This window comes from Panthera leo, chromosome A1 (assembly GCF_018350215.1).
Source record: "Panthera leo isolate Ple1 chromosome A1, P.leo_Ple1_pat1.1, whole genome shotgun sequence".
Lineage (NCBI taxonomy): Eukaryota > Metazoa > Chordata > Mammalia > Carnivora > Felidae > Panthera > Panthera leo.
The window spans coordinates 78,442,215-78,461,064 of NC_056679.1; the positions used below are offsets into that span (position 1 = coordinate 78,442,215).

At 42.3% G+C, this 18,850-nt stretch overlaps 1 protein-coding gene across 3 annotated transcripts in view; it reads left to right on the forward strand.

Moving 5' to 3' along the window:
• The window catches only part of MYO16 (myosin XVI), a 615,829-nt gene that overhangs the window by 375,335 nt on the left and 221,644 nt on the right, over nucleotides 1–18,850 (forward strand). For all 3 annotated transcript variants that reach the window (XM_042930188.1, XM_042930181.1, XM_042930176.1), the window contains exon 17: nucleotides 18,534–18,645. In XM_042930188.1, the coding sequence (XP_042786122.1) occupies nucleotides 18,534–18,645 (112 nt within the window). The remainder of the gene's footprint in view (nucleotides 1–18,533; nucleotides 18,646–18,850) is intronic.

Here is an 18,850-nt window from a genome sequence, read left to right on the forward strand (position 1 = left end):
CTGCCTGACTTACTTCACTCGGCATCACACCCTCCAGTTCCATCGAAGTATCTCACCTGTTTAAATATTTCATGGTAAACAGCACATCACGCGGTGATGACTGACTTTATTTCTCAATTGTCTCTTACACCAGATGCATGAGCTTGGTACAATAGTTCCCCTGTTGTACCTATAAACCCTCACTGTGAAATCCCTGCCGACTGATGACCTCTGCAAAACAAATTAGTAATAAAAAGAGACCCTAAACACCATAAACAGCAGGGGACACCTGCAAGGTGACAAGGTTCTGATACCACACTCAGTAGTTCTTCACAAAGAAGCCCTTAAGAATAAGGTGTTTTGTCCTGTGTGGCACAGTAGACTGCTTCTACTTCGATTTCATCAGAAGGCATACTCGTAGTAAGTTTTTCTGAACTTGGGCCACCTGCCTGTCATGTTTCTGCCCCCACGGGGATGGTGGGCTGGAAGCATTCAGCTTCCCGGTAGAACAGGCTCTGGATGAGCCTGCGGACGGTGCCTGGTGAACACGCCTGGTGGGATCTGCAGGATGGAGCCACTTCAAGGAAGAAGAAGCCAGCAAGGAGAGGTCACTGTGCATCAGTGCGGGGCTCTGCCTGTGGAGCCCTGCCCCGCCCTGCCCTCCCCTCCCCTCTGCTTGAGTCTGGGCTCCCTGTTCCTCCTTGTTTCATAGAGTCCTGGGGAGAAGGATCTTACCAGATGTGACAGCATCACCTTGAAAAGATGAGCTATGAAAATGCACGAAGGAACCAGAAAATAGACCTCCATGACGCTTTGTTCCTTTGTTTTCTTAGACAGTGTTCCCCGGACACTGATTAATTGAGAGAAACGTCCCTTCCTTTTGGTATCCGAACGAAAAGCTCACTGCAGCAAGGGAAGTTCACTGTCATGTTTTACTGTTTCGGGTACTACAGACACGTTCCCCTCCTGGTTGCAAAGAGAAGTCATTTTGCTTAATTAACTTTGAATTTTTTTTTAATATCTAGAAACCAGTTTCATTATGCATACATTTAACAATCTATTATATGACTTAATTGGCATAAATGTACCACATTTTGAGTTTGTTAACATACCCAATTTTTCACTTCCAGAAAGTACCAGAGAGGCCAAAAGATCTGCATGTCAGGGAAGGCACTTCATTTCACCTCTTGTTTAATTAGACCTTGGGTTTTAAATTCCAGTTCATTGTTTTAAATAATAACTGTTATTTGATTATCGCTTCTCTGTCTTAAACACTATAGTTAGGGTTACAGACATATTTCCTCTACATATCTGCATGACTTCTACATTCACTTCCCTTAGACAAGGGAGTTTGTGTGATATTTGAAGAGTCCTCAAGATCATAAAGCCTCTTAGACAATATGCTGATGAGAGGGAGTGCGTTTATGGAATCGGTAACATTTTATTCTGTTAACTCATTGAAATGCACATCTAGAGTTTCTGATCAAGCCAGTTGTTGATGGAAACAGGCACCAGAATTTTAATATTTAAAAGTAAGTAAGTAAATAAATAAATAAAAAACAGGCTCAGTCGGTTGAGCATCCAGCTTTTGATTTCGACTCAGTTCGTGATCCCACAGTTGTGGGATTGAGCCCCATGTTGGGCTCTGCAGCAAGTGTGGAGCCTGCTTGAGTTTCTCTCTCTCTCTCTCTCTGTCTCCATCTGCCCCTCCCCCTGCGCGCTCTCTCTCTCTCTCTCTCTGAAATGTATGTAAATGATGAATCATGGGAATTCACTCCCAAAGCAAAGAGCACACTATATACCCTCTATGTTAGCTATGTTAGCTAACTTGACAAGAAATTATATTAAAATAAAATAAAATAAAATGAAATTATAAAAAATAAGTTTCAAAAAAAACCCAAAATTGACCTTACAAAATATCACTTTTCTTTCTCATAATTAACAATTATTCATTGTTACAATATATATTAGTATTGTTTGCAATACAATAGCGTGTTATCATAATAGTATAATTTTGTCTTAGCACATCTGTCTCCCGTGCTGAGTTGTGCGATGTCTCTGGAAAACACTGTGTCTTGTTCATCTTGGAACCCTCAGTAATCACAATTCTAGGCACACGTGGAAACTCAGTATTTCATTTATTTGACCTAAGCCTTACTGTGTTGGCAGTTGATGATAACAAAAGCATGGCAGGCTATCACCAACATATACTTTGTCCAGATCTGTCTTTAGAAGCCTCTCAGATTCTCTCAAGCAGTACAGACCTCATGTGATGTGGTCACTTCTCTTAGAACAAATTTCATATTTTATAGTTTTGCTTACAATCTTCCCTATTAGTGAGTAATGAGAGGGTGGGAGCCCTGCTTCACTCAGGACTGAGGCCTGTGTGAAGTATGGTTCATTTAAAATTAGACATTTTAAGATACAGTGGATGAATTGATCCATGAATGGAACTTGGCTTATCAATGTGAGGATAAGAATGATCATCCAATGGGGTGCCTGGTGGCCCAGTCGTTGGAGCATCCAACTCTTGGTTTTGACTCAGGTCATGATCTCATGGTTCATGGGATCGAGCCCCATGTTGGGCTCTGTGCTGACAGTGCGGAGCCTGCTTGGGATTCTCTCTCTCTCTCTACCCACCCCCACCCCATCTCTTAAAATAAATAAACATTAAAAAATTTTTTTAAAGAATGCTAATCCAATGAGATAAATGAATATTCTGTCCCCAAAGAGGAAAAATTTGAAAGCACTTATTGTTCAAACATAAGCACCATACGCTGGGAAAACCCAACGATGGCTGTTAATGTGCTTCTTTCCAGTATCTGCTTTACCTACAAGAATACTGTTTACCAGCATCACATCATAATACATAGTGGGTGCTGAAATGCAAAATAACTTACTAACATATTAAACCCTACAGCAGTTTCCCTATCTAGATGCTTATATAGATGTAGTACAGTTGTTTAAATAAATGTCCTTTCATCAACATTTTCAACGTCCTCCATTATCAGACATTTTTAAATGGATCTTCTTTTCTCTTTGGCTAAAATGTGTGATTGACTCCATTTAGGAGGTATTTTCAGTTTCGACAGGAAGAGATTTCCTATGTGAAAATGTAAATTAGAGGAGACTGAAAAGGACATTTGGAGTAGCTGGTGTTAGCGAATCAGCTGCAGAAGGCTCCGAGCCCGGGTAATGAAAATAAAGCAGGACCAAGGATGCGATGTAACCACTCCTCTTCGTCCCCCACCTGCTCTGGATTTCTCCTCCCTCCCCTGCCACCACACAGAAGGCTCCTGCATGCATCAGTGCTCCTGGCAAAAGCACCATTCCCGGGGAGGAGACAGAGATCGAGGGTGCAAGGGGGCCAGCCCCCCACCTCGTATTCTTAAATAAAACTTTCCTGAGACCATCATCTGTTTAAGCCAGGGAGGAAATGGAAATAAGGCATGAATGGTCATTTCTTTATCGTTATGGTCTATGGTTTTTAACTTTATCAGTTTACATGTGTAATTCAGTTCTAAGCCTCAGATTCCCTAACAAATCAGACGTAAATATCTCCTGATTTTAGCCTTTCTAATTTTAGGAGCTTTTATTTTCATCAAAGTTGAGATGCAAGGTTAACTCTTTGAAGTGTGTGATACCTTAAATATAAATACTGCAGTTATTAGAGCAGCAGATTGGGCTGAAAGAAGCAAAGAGGGATATCTATCAAGTTTAAAGAATCTACAGCACACTCCCCCCCAAAAATCCATTTAAATTTCTTTGGTTTTTTTTTTTTTTTTTGATCGTGAAGATGCTTCTGAGTTTCATTGGCTTTATCTTTATAATTTTATTTTATAAACATTTCTAATGGGTAGAACTGGTTTAGAGACGCTACGAAGTTATTTCCATACAGAATCACGTTTGTGATAACAGTAGTAGGTATTAGTAAACGGGTGACCTGATTCTTCTAGGTTGGAATATCATTTCACTACCTCAGGGTCTGAAGGCAAATTAAGGCAGAATGCTAATTATTCCTCGGGACTGACAAACATTTTAAGCCCAGAATAGCTATGTCTATTGGTCTTGAAGGCTCAGAACCCATTCTTGGAAAAACTAGTCTCTTATTGATTTAGTACCTTTCTAGCTAAGTGATTACTTTTTAATATTCTTGTGTAACTTACCTGCTTTTCTCATATGAACATCTGAAAGTTAGAGATCACATCTGGAGTGAAAACACATCATTTGGATATGAGTAAGTTTTTAGACTTTTTTGCCTTTCAGTTAGTTTTTAAATGTCTAGATAATGACTTTTAGGCAACATGCTTGAGTCTTTTCTCCAAATATTCTCTCGCATATTATGATTTTTCTTTTTTTATTTTAGAGAGAGAGAGAGAGAGAGAGAGTGTGTGTGTGTGTGTGTGTGTGTGTGTGTGTGTGCAAGTATAGGAGAGGGCCAGAGGGGGAGAGAGAGAGAGCTCAGTGCAGAGCCCAGCCTGGGGCTCGATCCCACGACCCTGGGGATCAAGACCTGAGCAGAGATCAAGGGTCAGATGCTTAACTGACTGAGCCACCCAGGCTCCCCTGTGTAGAAGGATTTTGACGTAAATGCACAATACAACAGGATTTTTACTTCATGAAAAGTGTTTTCTTGTTATTAGTAAGTAGCTTGCCTTTGGCACTGAGGTGTGAACACTGTATTATTTCAAAGTTTGGAACAAAACCAAGAGCAGCAGAGCTTACTTTGAGTGCTGACAACCTCCTTCTATCATTTGTCTTTTAGATTACCCCGGCTCTATTTTGAAATATTCTATATAGTAATATCATCTGTGGATGATATTTCTGTATAATTTTATTGAACATATGTAGCATATTTATAAAGATAACGATAAGTCCACAGCCATTCCTTACTAGAAATTATTAAAAACAGGTGCAAGGGGCACCTGGGTGGCTCAGGCAGTTGAACACCTGACTCTTGATTTCGGCTCAAGTCATGGTCTCACAGCTCGTGAGACCGAGCCCCACATCAAGCTCTGTGCTGACAGTGCAGAGTCTCCTTGGGATTCTCTCTCCCCCTTTCTCTCTGCCCCTCCCCTCACCAAAATAAATAAATAAACTTAAGAAAATAGGAGCAAAAACGGGTACAGTAGATAGAAAGTGTCAAAGTAGAGCTCACATGTTCCATCCTTGTCTTCTTGATTTTATTAGGAACAGTTATGGGCAACGAGTGTTTTTGTCTGTGCTAACATAATCATTTTTATTCAGGTTTTACATGAGAACTGATATTTAGCTGTGGTGCCTGGGTGGCTCAGTCGGTTGTGTCTGACTTCAGCTCAGGGCATGATCTCATGGTTCATGACTTTGAGCGCCACATCAGGCTCTCTGATGTCATATGGAGCCCACTTCAGATCCTCTGCCCCTCTCTCTCTCTCTGCTCCCCCCCCCCACTCTCTCTCTCTCAAAAATAAAAGAAACATTAAAAATATATTATTTTTTAAGAAAATAACTGAGATTTAGCAAAAATGAGAAATAAAGTATTTAGTTGACTTCATGAATCTATCCTGAAACAACCAGTTCTTATATTCCATGTCTGACATCATCTTGTTAGATACTTGGTTTGGGGCTACATTGCTTTACTAGGGACAATCTATATATTTTTTAAGTTTATTTATTTATTTTTGCGAGAGAGAAGAGGGAGAGGACCCGCAAGAGAAGAGCAGAAAGAGAAGGAGAGAGAGAATCCCAAGCAGGCTCTGTGCTGTCAGCTCAGAGCCAGATGCGGGGCTCGAACTCACAAGCCGAGAGATCATGACCTGAGCTGCAACCAGGAGTCAGAAGCTCAACTGACTGAGTCCCCCAGGCACCCCAGGGACAGCCTACATTTTAATAAGCTCTTGTGCTTGAAAAGGTTTTCCTTAATGCATTTTTAAAATCTTTTAAAAATAATGTAGTACATTTTTATTTTAATCGTCTCAACTTCTCCATAAAATTCCCCATTTGTTAAAATGGAGGGGCTGATGTTTCTTAGTCACATGACAAACATTTTTAACATAATTTGGGTGCTATCACGAAGCCAGGCCTTAAGGTTTTGTACGTGGGATGCACGTCTTTGCACAAGTGTGTGCACATGCAGTTTTCTTGCTGAAGGTTAAGGTTGCTGGTTGTATAAGTATCTTATCAGTAAAGGCCATTAAACTATCTGGTGAACTATGTTTATTTCTTTTTAAAGCTCGTTTCTGGTTTCCTCACCCGCCTCCCATATTGTCATACTTCTCTCCTAGTACTTCTAATAAGACTTAGGCAAGTTTCTGCCTCTGATGATTTACTGAATATTTGTTTCTTATACTAACCTTTCTTCACTAAAACCTTTTCTAAATTAATTCTTCACTGTAGCATTTACGGGTTTTTGTTTGCTTTGACAAAAGAATGATTGATTTTTTATGACATTGGATTTTCATTTCCTTTTGCCAATCTTTGGCCCAGGGAGAAGGGTAGAGCTTATGTTCACTGTTTATATATCAGCCAGCTGCATATGGCACCTTCCAGGTATATTGAGAACCTACCAGGTATAAATGGAACTGACCAGGTATATATGGAAACTTTGAGATACATTTGGAAGCTTTCAGGTGTTTATAAAACCTACTATTTAATCAGTAATGACTTAGGTTTTATGAAAATCCATGGGAAAGTTTAAGGCATGACCTCTAAAAAGAATAATATTGGTGACCTTTAATTTCTATATATTAAATAAGAACTAGTAAATATTTAAATATATGAATAAATAAAGTGGAGAAAGGAGAGTGTATTGGGATTCTCTAGAGAAAACCAAGAGGAGAAATATAGATGCAGGTATGTGTATATACATATATACATATACATACACATACACATGCATATGCACACGCATACATATATGCATACACGTACACACATATATGCACATGCATATACATACATATACGCGTACATGTACACACATATGCATGTGCACACACACATATACACACGCATACATATGTGCATACACATACACACATATATGCACATGCATATACATACATATATACACATATGCATGTGCATACACACATATACACACGTGCATATGCATATACACATATGCATATACACATATACATGTACGTATACACATATACATACATATGCATATGCATACACATGCATATACACACATATATACACATACATATACATATACACATGCACATACATATACATATTCGTAGTATACATATACATATGCATGTACATGTGCATTTACAGAATTGACTCACATGATGGAGGCTGAGAAGTCCCGAGATCTACACCCACAAGCTGGAGACCCAGGAGAGCTGCTTATGGTCTGGTGCCAGGTCTGGCTGGTCAGGAAGAGAATCCTGGTGAGAGAGTGAGAAAGAACAGGGGTCAATATGAAGTCACATGGTGGCAGCCACAGCGGGGAGGGCAATGACATGTGCAGACTACAACCAAATAAGAATAGTTTGATGGGGAAGAGCTGTGTTGTGGAGAGTCTTGCAAAACATGTAAGAGAATTTATTGTTTGGGTGAAATGTTTATGAGTAGGACAGTGATTAGATGGCTGTACACATTGGGAAGATGAATCAGATAGAGGCTTGGACACACACTCATTCTCTTTGATCCAGAATGAAAACTACTTGTCAAGGCCCGTCTTGCTTTGTTATGGGGATACACATCCAGGCAATTTTGATAGGAGTCTGATAAAGCACTCTTGTGGAGGAAACACACAGTTTTGGGGAGTTCGTACAGAGGACATCCAAACCTACAAGACTTCCCAGAGAAAGTGGGTTGCCAAGAGCAATGGAATTCATCCAGAATGTTCCATGGGGAGTATGTGTGGGTTATGTTCCCAGTGGAGAAAGCAGGATGAGTGAAGGCCCAGAGGTGGACTAGACTTAGGTCTGTCTGAGGGACCAAAGGAAGTTCCATGCAGCAAGAGCTCAGAGGGTATGAAGAGGCTTGGGGAACGGATGGCATCCGATGGGGTGGGCCTTTGGGAACCACGCTAGGGAATTCGTGTTTTAAGAACAATGGAAAGGGGCGCCGTGGGGCTCAGTCGGTAAAGCATCCGACTTCGGCTCAGGTCATGACCTCACAGTTCATGGGTTTAAGCGCCATGTTGGGCTCTGTGCTGACAGCTCAGGGCCTGGAGCCTGCTTCGGATTCTGTGTCTCCCTCTCTCTGCCCCTCCTCTGCTCATTCTCTCTCTCTCTCTTTCAAAAATAAATGAACATTAAAAAAATAAGAGCAATGGGAAGGATTTAAGGTTTGGACTTGGGAAGTGCATTCACTAAATTTACATTTTGAAAAGAGAACTTTGCCTTTAGTGCAGAAACTAGGTTGGGGGTGAGCAGGCATGGGTTCCAGGAGACCAGCTTCTGTAGTGTTTGGGGAGATTTGAACAGAGGGAGACAGAGAATACTACAGTCCCTGGGTGTCCATTGAGAGACTGACGGCTGTGGGGAACAGGGAACATGGAGGTCCTCCTGTTGGATTCACGGTGCATGAAGAATCAACCTGGCTAAGGGAAGTTCTACACAGTATAGGAGGAGAAAGAAGTTTGAATGTTGCAAATGTTCTTATCCGTCAGCCTGGGAGACTGAATTAGGGTGGGTAACAGAAGTACAGTAGGGGTGCCTGGGTGGCTCAGTTGCTTAAGTGTCCAGCTTTGGCTCAGGTCATGATCTGACAGTCCATGGGTTTGAGTCCCGTGTCAGGCTCAGTGCTGACAGCTCGGGGCCTGGAGCTTGCTTCGGATTCTGTGTCTCCTTCTCTCTTTGACCTTCCCCCAATCGTGCTCTGTCTCTCTCTCTCTCAAAAATAAATATTAAAATTAAAAAAAAAAAAAATATATATATATATATATAAAAGAAGTACAATAAAACCTTGGTTTGTGAGTGTAATTCATTTCAGAAACACACTTGTAATCCAAAGCACTTGCATATCAAAGCGAATTTCCCCGTAAGGAATAATAGAAACTCAGATGATTCGTTCAACCCAAAAATATTCATATGAAAATGATTACAATACTGTTATATAATACGAAATAATAAAGAAAGTACAAAATATAAAGAAAAATAAACAAATTAAGCTGCACTTCCCTTTGAAAACCCTTACGGCTGGTGCGAGGGAGACAAGAGAGAGGAGGGTTATTGTGTAGGGAGGCTTTCAGGATCACTAATGGAATCACTGCTATGTATTGACTCCATGGAATCTTTCTTTTTGTGCAAGTTTAACAAGGCACCTATCCAATGACCTAGAATGGAGCAAAGCATTCTTAGCTCACTCTTGTCTGGAAAAGCAAAGGACTGTCCCTGGGTGCTCTGAAGTGACAAAAAATACACCAGTGCCAGTTGGGGGCACCCTCCAACGTCCTGAAAAATCACGGATTTCTGCCAAACACTGTGACCTGAGACCGAGCATCCAAGCATGTGAGACGATCACCCACAATCCTGCAGAGAGAGAGAGAGAGAGAGAGGAGAACCATAGGCTCAGTTGTGATCATGTGACTTTCAGCATCATTTACGACTCGTATTGCAAGACATCGCTCATGTATCAAGTCACAATGTATTAGAGACATTTGCTCATCTTGTGGAAGCCTCACAGAACAAGTTGCTGGCGATCCTGGGTTTTCCTGTAATTCATTTGAGAGGAAAGCAGAACTCCCTGTTGGATCTACGAAGTCTGAAGCGGTTGCTTGATGTGTTTGTGAGCCATGGTCAGCAGGATGCTCTCACGGAGTTAGCACCGAGGGAACACTTGAGGCAAGTTCGCGGGTAGGTCCCCGTGGAGACCCCGAACAAGCGTGTTGCTCAACGATAACGTGTCTGCGTCGCACATTCTGTCACACTGACATGTGAGAGGAGTGTCACTGCAGATGCTACCTGGTCAGTGTTTCAAACCCAGGGTTATGGTGCACTGGGTCCTGCACAACAGCGTCATGGCCATGACCTTGCACATTGCTTTTCCACGACCATTTTTCCCTGAGGGGGATCTCAGCGCCCGTTCAGCCTTGCCCGAAGCATATTTGTGTATTTATATAGATCTCTGCACTGCCCTCCTGTGCGGCTGGGGCCATCCTGGGCAGGCTGGGGTCGGGGGAGACGACATGAACCGCAGAGAGCCCCTCCTCCACCCCCCACAGATGCAGCCCCTTGGCCATTCGTGAAGGCCAGACCAAGCCCATGTTCTGAGCAGCAACTTCTGTCTCTCCCCATCTCACATTTTTTAATTTTTAAAAAATATTTATTTATTTTTGACACAGAGAGGGAGACAGAATATGAGCAGGGGAGGGGCAGAGAGAGAGGGAGACACAGAATCCGAAGCAGGCTCCAGGCTCTGAGCTGTCAGCACAGAACCCGATGCAGGACTCAATCTCACGAACCGTGATAGCACGACTGGAGCCGATGTCAGACGCTCAACGGACCGAGCCACCCAGGCGCCCCCCTCATCTCACCATTTTAATATTGATGGTTCTCTGTGAGGGCTTCAGGGCAAAGGAAAGACGCCCCCTCCTCTGGCAGAAGGGCCCGTGCTGGTCACAAGGCTGGGGGACTGGCTGCACACTGGGGCTCGGGCCCCCCAGACACTGGCTCTGAGGCTTTGTGCAAGAGGTGGGGCCGCTCTGTTCTAGGGTCTCCACCCCCAGCTCTTCGAATTAGATGGTTTCAAGAAACAAGTGAGATGACCCATAAGCATTCACTATTTGAAAGATGGTAAGAGTTGAGAATTTGTTTCACCAGATGTTTTGAAGAAATACTCTGACTGATTAGAAAAATATGGGCAAACTATTCTGGGAATGTCACAAGACCCAGAGTCTTTCTGAATACATAATTTATTAAATGGATTCTGTTTTTTTCCTGAAGACCACTGGCCAGGGTTTCCTCTTTCCAAACAAAATAGTTTGAGGCTAATATATTAATATTTTCATTGCTGGAGATTTATGTGTCCGAACCTGTGGTTAATAAAAACTTTATTCATATCCCGTTGAAGGGGGGGGGGTGGGATTTAAAATTCATTAATACTTTCCAGATAGCTTAGAAATAATAAAGAAAAGAATTTCCTTTTTAGGAGCAAGGTGGGGGTGTGTGGGCAAGAAGGTGTTGTTTACAACCTTCACTAGAAAACTAGTAAACAGGGGGTGCCTGGGGGTTCAGTCAGTTGAGCGTTGACTTTGGCTCAGGTCATGATCTCACGGTCCGTGTGTTCGAGCCCCGCGTCAGGCTCTGTGCTGACAGCTCGGAGCCTAGAGCCTGCTTCAGAGTCTGTGTCTCCCTCTCTCTCTCTGCCCCTCCCCTGTTCAGTCTCCGCTCCCTCTCTCCCTCCCTCTCTCTCTGTCAATAAATAAACATTAAAAAAATTAAAAAAGAGAAAAAAAAAAAACCTCGTAAGCAGTGTTGTCTGTGCTGATGCCAAGTATTTGCTTTTGCCTTACCTGGTTTCTGTTTACTTATTAAACATCCCCAAGTAAAAAGCAACTCTGCCCACAATAGAGAAGACATTGTTCTTTTGTATTTAAGGGGCAGATAAAACCCTGAGCAAAACATCATGTTTGTAGTCTGTGAGCTTCTGACTTGGTGAATGGGCTATGCACGTGGCTTTAGGTAGCGATATCTTTGCATGTGGCTTTAAGTAGTAATATCTTTTATTTGTATTCGAGTCTTCCCTCCCAGTGTATCCTGGGGACACATGCAGCCACAGAGTTATTTTGTGTCAAGGAATGGTGGAGCACTGGCAGGACAGCTGTGTTTTGTTTGTTAGTTAGTTTGTTAAATTTATATTGAGATATGATTGACATATAACGTTGTGTAAGTTTAAGGTGTACCAAGTGTTGGTTTAATACGTGTGTGTGTGTGTGTATGTGTATATGTATATATGTACTGTATGTGTATACATATATATTAAATATATATGGTACTACATATTACTGTATACCGTATGTAATGTATATATTACGTACATACAAATATATGTATGTATACATGTACATATGTGTACATGTCCATATATATGTATGTAACATATACGTTATATATATTATATAGTAATACCCGTGTTCTGTCATCTACGTATTTCTTTTCTGTGGTGAAAACAATTAACATCTAGTCTCTTAGCAACTGTGAAGTTTTGAAGTTCCGTGATCACTATGCCCTGCATGGCATCTCCAGAATGCTTTCATTTACGAGTTGCACATTTGCTATTTTAATGTGCCTGGCACCAGCGGGAGACAGGAGGTACCGGGTCCCAGAGCGGGGACACAGGCCCTTGAAATTCCATGGTGGGTTGTTTGCAAACAGTCACTGTTTGTATTTGATATTCAGATCACGTCACCACCACCTTGAATTCGTGGTCTCCGTGTCAGAGCGATGCCGTTGACACTCTCCTGTAAGTCTAAAGACGAAACTACCCTATGACTGAGCTCTTGGACTCGTTGGCATTTAGCCTAGAAAAACAAAGACTTACATTTACCCCAAAACCTGCATGGGAATGTTCATTGCAGCTTTATTCATAATAGTTCCAAACTAGAAACAACCTGGATTTTCCTCAAATGACCAACTGGTCTGGCAGACTGTGGTACATTCATACTGTGGAATACTACTCAGCAATAAAATGAAGCAAATTATTGATATACACAACAAACTGGATGAATCCCTACAGAATTATGCTCCTTTTTTTTTTAATTCATGGTTTTATAGAGATATTTTTTCCTGGTTACACGTAACAGCCATTGATTCTTGGAAAACTGGAGAATATGAAACAAACAAAAAAAGAGAGAGAAAATATACCTCCAATCTGCCATCTCTCCCTCTGTCTTTCCACTTTGTTTTCCTGAGGCTATTAAACTAGTGGAGAGAGAAAAAAATACATCTTCGTGATTTAAAGTTATCCAAGGGAAAGTAAAATTGCGTATCGGTCGTGGCAGTTATGGAGCACGCAATGGCGTTGGGGTCTGGATGCTGAGCTTTGTGAAGACAAGAACTGGGGTTGCTTGCTTCTCTGTCCTGACCTACTTTTATTATTTTTTTTTAATTTATTTTTTTAAATATATGAAATTTATTGTTTCCATACAACACCCAGTGCTCATCCCAAAAGATGCCCTCTTCAATACCCATCACCCACCCTCTCCTCCCTCCCAGCCCCCATCAGCCCTCAGTTTGTTCTCAGTTTTTAAGAGTCTCTTATGCTTTGGTTCTCTCCCTCTCTAACCTCTTTTTTTTTTCCTTCCCCGCCCCCATGAGTTCCTGTTAAGTTTCTCAGCATCCACATAACAGTGAAAACATATGGTACCTGACCTACTTTTAAAGTCCTGTTTAATGGAACATTATCAAGTAACACATTTCACACCAATTAGGACTTTTGTATGATTCGTCAATGAGGAACCTAGAAAGTTAGTTTTCCTAGAATTTGCCTTGAGAAGGATTGGCCACGCTTAACTAGCTATTAAAATTCAGAGAGAAGGGGGGCACCTGGGTGGTTCTGTTGGTTAAGCGCCCAGCTCTTGATTGTGTCTGGGGTCATGATCTCCTGGTGTGTGGAATCGAGCCTCACTTTGGGCTCTGGGCTGATTAGCTCAGAGCCTGCTTGGGATTCTCTTTCTCCCTCTTTCTCTGTCGCTCCTCTCACTTGAGTGCTCTCGCTCTCTCTCACTCTCTCAAACATTTAAAAGAAATTTGGGGGGAAGAAATGAATAGGGACAGTGGCAGAGTCAAGGTCTGCTGAGAAGCAGTAGTTCACAAGTCTCCTTGTAGTTACCAATTCAGACAACACCTATGATCAAGGATCTAAAGTCATTGAAAAATATCACTTCCTATAGTTGATAACAGTGTTTTCAAAATTTCCACAAAATGGGACTACCTAATTTCCGCAGTGCTTTTGTCCTTTTGTTGTTAATGAAACCTAAGTGCATTTAGTAAAGACAGACTTTTCTGAGGAAGTGCATCTTCAGAAAAACTTGGTGCCTTGATCTGTTCCTTGGCGGGATATTTCTGCTATTTCCAGAAATCAGGCTGGATACAACTTGCCTGCCATATAACTTAATATACTTTTGGACATAACTGACCTGCTAAATCAGCTTGTCCCTACCAGGTTCAGAGACAATGGAGTTATCTACTAAATAATCCACATTTAAACACATGGTAAAAATAAGGGTAATCTTTTCCTGTTTTCCCTCATCTCCCTTGTTTAATATGTCTTTTCACTTCTTTCCCCCACCATTGAACAGTGGAACTAGCATAGAGTGTTACTCAAGATGTGTAACCTCTAACTTGGCCTCATTTAGTCATTTGCCTTTCTGCGGGACTGTTAGTAGAATTATCTGCAGTCCTATTGAGAGCTAAATGTGTTCTCATGATTACAGAGTTTTCGTATGTATTCATGACGTTTCATAAATTAAAGTCAAATATGGTTTAGGCGTGTGCACATGTGTGTCAAACAGATGTGTGCGTGTGCACACACATATCGTGCCTGGAGTCCGAGCATAAAAAGTTGAATCAGACGCTTTCATGGCGTGCCACATCGGGCTCTGTGTTGACAGTGTGAAGGAGCTGCCCCTCCCCACCTCCTCTCTCTTTGTCTCTCAAAATAAATAAACAAAAACTTAAAAAAAAATGTTATCATAAAGGGTCAAATAAGAGTTGATTCTAAACCTCCAGATTCTTGGTTGTAATATATTCCTGGACGTATTTTTCAAGTATTTCTCTTTGCTTGTGTGTGGTTTCATTAACAAATCATGTCAAAGGGAAGGTGAGTACTTTTAATCTTCAAAAAAATAAACCTTAATTTTTTTCTGATAGTGACATTTCCGTTTTATTTTATTTAATCTTTTAAAGTATATTTATTTCGAGGGGCGCCTCAGTGGCTCAGTCAGTTGAGCGTCCAACTCTTGATTTAGGCTCAGGTCATGATCCCATGGTTTGTGGGTTTGAGCCCCGTATCAGGCTCTGTGCTGACAGAAGATTCTGTCTCTCCCTCTCTCTCTGCCCCTCCCCTACTCATGCTTGAGCTCTCTTTCAAAATAAATAAACTTTAAAAAATAAAGTTTATTTATTTTGAGAAAGAGAGAGAGAGAGTGTGTGTGTGTGAGTGTGTGAGAGAGAGAGAGGGTGGGGGAGGGGCATAGTGCGAAGGATAGAGAATGCCAAGCAAGCTCTGTGCTGTGAGTGCAGAGCCCTATGTGGGGCTCCATCCCATGAACTCTGAGATCATGACCTGAGTCGAAATCAAGAGTTGGACACTCAACCGACTGAGCCACCCTGTACTTTTCCATTTTAAGATACAGTTTTGTAAACAGCTAAGAACTATATTTCTGGTGAAATCATCCTGGACATGATTGAATAGTGGGAGAAATTTTGAAGTCATATAGAAGACACTGAGTTCTAGTTTTCTTTTGGTCATTTTCATGCCATCAAGTTTTCAAGCCACAGAGGAACATACAACCGAACTTAAAGCATCATTCCTCCATCAGGCAAACTGTCCTCTACAATCCGATTTTGATTGAGTTTCTCCTGGACCATTGCATTCTTAACAGCCCAGTCTGCAACTACTAAGATTAATTTCACTTGGCTTCCTCCATCCAGAATTCAGCAGAAGTGAAAATGCTGGTTCTTCTCACTGCTTCACGGAGCAGGTCGTAGCCGCTGTAAATTCTCTACCATAAGGACACGAAAAATGGGGGATGGGGTGGCTTAAAGAAATATTGAAATGCCCATAGGTAGGGCTTGTTAACTGATTATTTTTTAAGAATTTTAAAATGGTGTTATTTCACACATTTGACTCTATAATGTCAGCAGGAGCCCATAGTCCTCTGAAGGAGGTTCATTGGTCTCTTTTATGGAACAGTGGAGTAGTAGCCTCTGTGATGATCAACCAGTAAGTGGGAGAGAAAAGAGGGCATCAGGAAGATGGATGGAAAACTGTGGTGGGAACCAGAGGAGTCGACAGCGGTTGCAATTTCCTATCTTTAATCAAGCCTTTATAGTCACTAAAGTTTTGCACATTTTGGGTAAAATGACTGACCATCCCACCCAATTCCTCACTAGTATTGATGACCTTGACCTTGACCTTTTGTTCTACTGCCCCAGCCCCAACCCAGCCATCCCAGGTCAGACAGCGGAGGAGACCCCTGGAGAAGGGGCGTGCACCACGTGAGCTGGACTCCAGCTCCCTCCGGGCCCGGCACAGCGTCCACTCGGCTTCCGGGGCCTCCCAGCTTGGCAGTCATGTCTGTCTCCACAGCAAATACCTCAGATTCTTACAGCTTCCACCAGCCAGCGGCGCCTAGTCATCTAGACCCAACCTCTTCCTTTCCTCGAAACACTGAAGCCTCAAAGCGCTGGTTTCTTTGCTGCTCTGAGATGCCAGCAGCCTTTGGACCCATATTTGTCACCTCAGCTGGCATATCGAGAGGCCGTGTCCCTTCTGTGGTGGAAGGCATGCCCTCCACCGTGCTGCATTCCCAAACCCTCTTCCCTTCTAAGAAGCAACTTTATTTTTAATGTTTTTATGTATTTATGTTGAGAGAGAGAGAGAGAGAGAGAGAGAGAGAGGGAGGGAGAGAGAGAGACAGAAAAAGAGGGAGAGAGAGAACCCCAAGCCAACTCCATCAGAGTAGAGCCCAGTCTGGGGCTCGATCTCATGACCGTGAGATCATGACCAGAGCCAAAACCCGGAGTCGGATGCTCAACTGACTGAGCCACCCAGGCGCCCCTCTTCTAGCAACTTTCTGCTCTTCAGACCCCCTACACCTCCCTTTCGGTCAGCCTTCCATCCAAGATCTTCTGTGGGCTTCCAACTCAGCATGGAAATCTTCTGAAGGCTCTCCCAGTCCCCACCCCAGGAGGCTGGACTCCCTCACTTGCAAGCTTCAGAGCTAGCACTGAGGGAAGAGAAGTCTTCACAGCCCCACCATCAACAGCAGTCTGTGTCTTTCCCCACACCACCACCCATTTCCTTGTGTCTACGGTCTCTTTTCTGTCACTATCAATCATTCTTGAAAATGTTACCCTTTTGTTTGGACGGCTCTGGCTTGTTTTAATTTTCCTACTCCCTTCCTGAACATTCAGTTCTTTCTTCATCCCGAAAATGTTAGCATCTTCTTTGGGGTGAGCTCATCCAGTCACAAGGGTTTGGTCATCTGCATGTTGATGACTTCCAGATCTTATTTTCTAGTCTCTTCTGAATGTCAGATCCTTACAGCCAATTATTTTTCGGAATCCTACTGGAATCTCAACAAGGTGTTCAAAGTCAACCTGACCAATATAAAATATAAGACTTTCTCAAAAACATATCCTTCTTGCTGAGAACACTCTGGTTCAATGAGCTCACACTCTACCCTGTTTCCTGAGACATAATCTTGCAAAACCTCGTTAATGCCTCTCTTCTTCTCTTTCCTCTGTCTCCAGTCTGTCCCTTCATCCTGCCAGTCCTGCCTCCAGGGCACCTGTCTCCCCTCCTCTTCACCACTGCTGGTCTCCCTGGATCACCCAGCGCCCTTGCCCTTTCCAGGTAATCTTTCCTGGGCTGTCAGAACACTTTTTCAAACACTGATCTGATCGTGCCATTTCTTCGTTTTAAGACGTTTAGGACTGCCCATCATTTCTAAGACCTAAGGGAAGCTCTTTTGCAAGAGAGACAAAACTCTGACTACTTCTCCAACCTCACCAATTTCGGCTTCTCTCACCCGTGGCTACCATTTTGCCAACATACCTGAGCTCCTGTATACACCACAGGCACAGTCAACGCTGGGTACCTTTGTACATGTTGCTGAGTATTCCAGGGGCACCCTTAAGTCCTGAATTTGCTTGGAAAATTCTTATTCAGGTATTGGCTCTTGGAAAGGAAGCCTCTTCCTGTCTTGTAGACTTTTATCCACTCTGAGTTCCGTCCTTTTTCTGAACACTTACAAACACCTCTTGTTCAGCTCCATTATTCTGCTTGCATACTGTATATTGTATATTATATTCTCTCTTTCCTGAGCACAGGGATACATTTGCTTTTGTTGTTGCTGAGTGGCCAGGGATGAGCCCTTTAACTTTATACGTGTCCTTTATACCTATATCCCCCGCAGCTGTGTATTTGGGAAATGATCCCTATGTTTTTGTTGCATGAGAGCAATAAATCAACAAATTACTCAGCCACTGCATGATTAAAGGATATTGGCCAGAAGAAATAATAAATTACTCGAAATTAAAAATCTTTAATAAAAGTATTAATTACAAAGCATGTGATAGGACCCACCAGATTTCTATATGAAATGCCTGAAACACCTGTGACCTTCTCCTTTCGGTAGGAAGGGTGCAGGTAAGGTGAGAACCAAGTAAAACAGTGTAAATAGGTTCTGGTACAGCAAGAACTTTTTTTTTTCCTTCCTGAAACATCATGTGCTATTATGTATCAAAGCCTTGTAAACACAGGGCTCGCAACGTCCAGGTGACTTCTATTATTCTGGAGACCAAATATGGCGGAAGTGACTTTTAACCACTGGAGTTTGACCACAAGCCAAGCTATAAGGCTGTGTGCTTTTTTTATCCTAACAGGTATTTGAACCAGTCCCTACCAGAAGACGTATCAACAGCAGAGCATTCTGTGAACAGGGAGAAATTTGCTCTTTTGAAACAAGCCTTGAATGTAGTTGGCTTCAGTAACATGGTGAGTCGTATCATAAAATATTTCACTGAGAAAACCAACCTTGTCCTAATTTACACAAGTCTTTCATTCAGAAACATTTACTGAGTCCCTATTATATTCCGGATATTGTTGCAAATACTCATGATTCAGCAGAGGACAGAACTCAGTCTGTGCCTCCTAGAATGTACATTCTCGGCGGCGGGGGGGGGGGGGGGGTAGACATGAA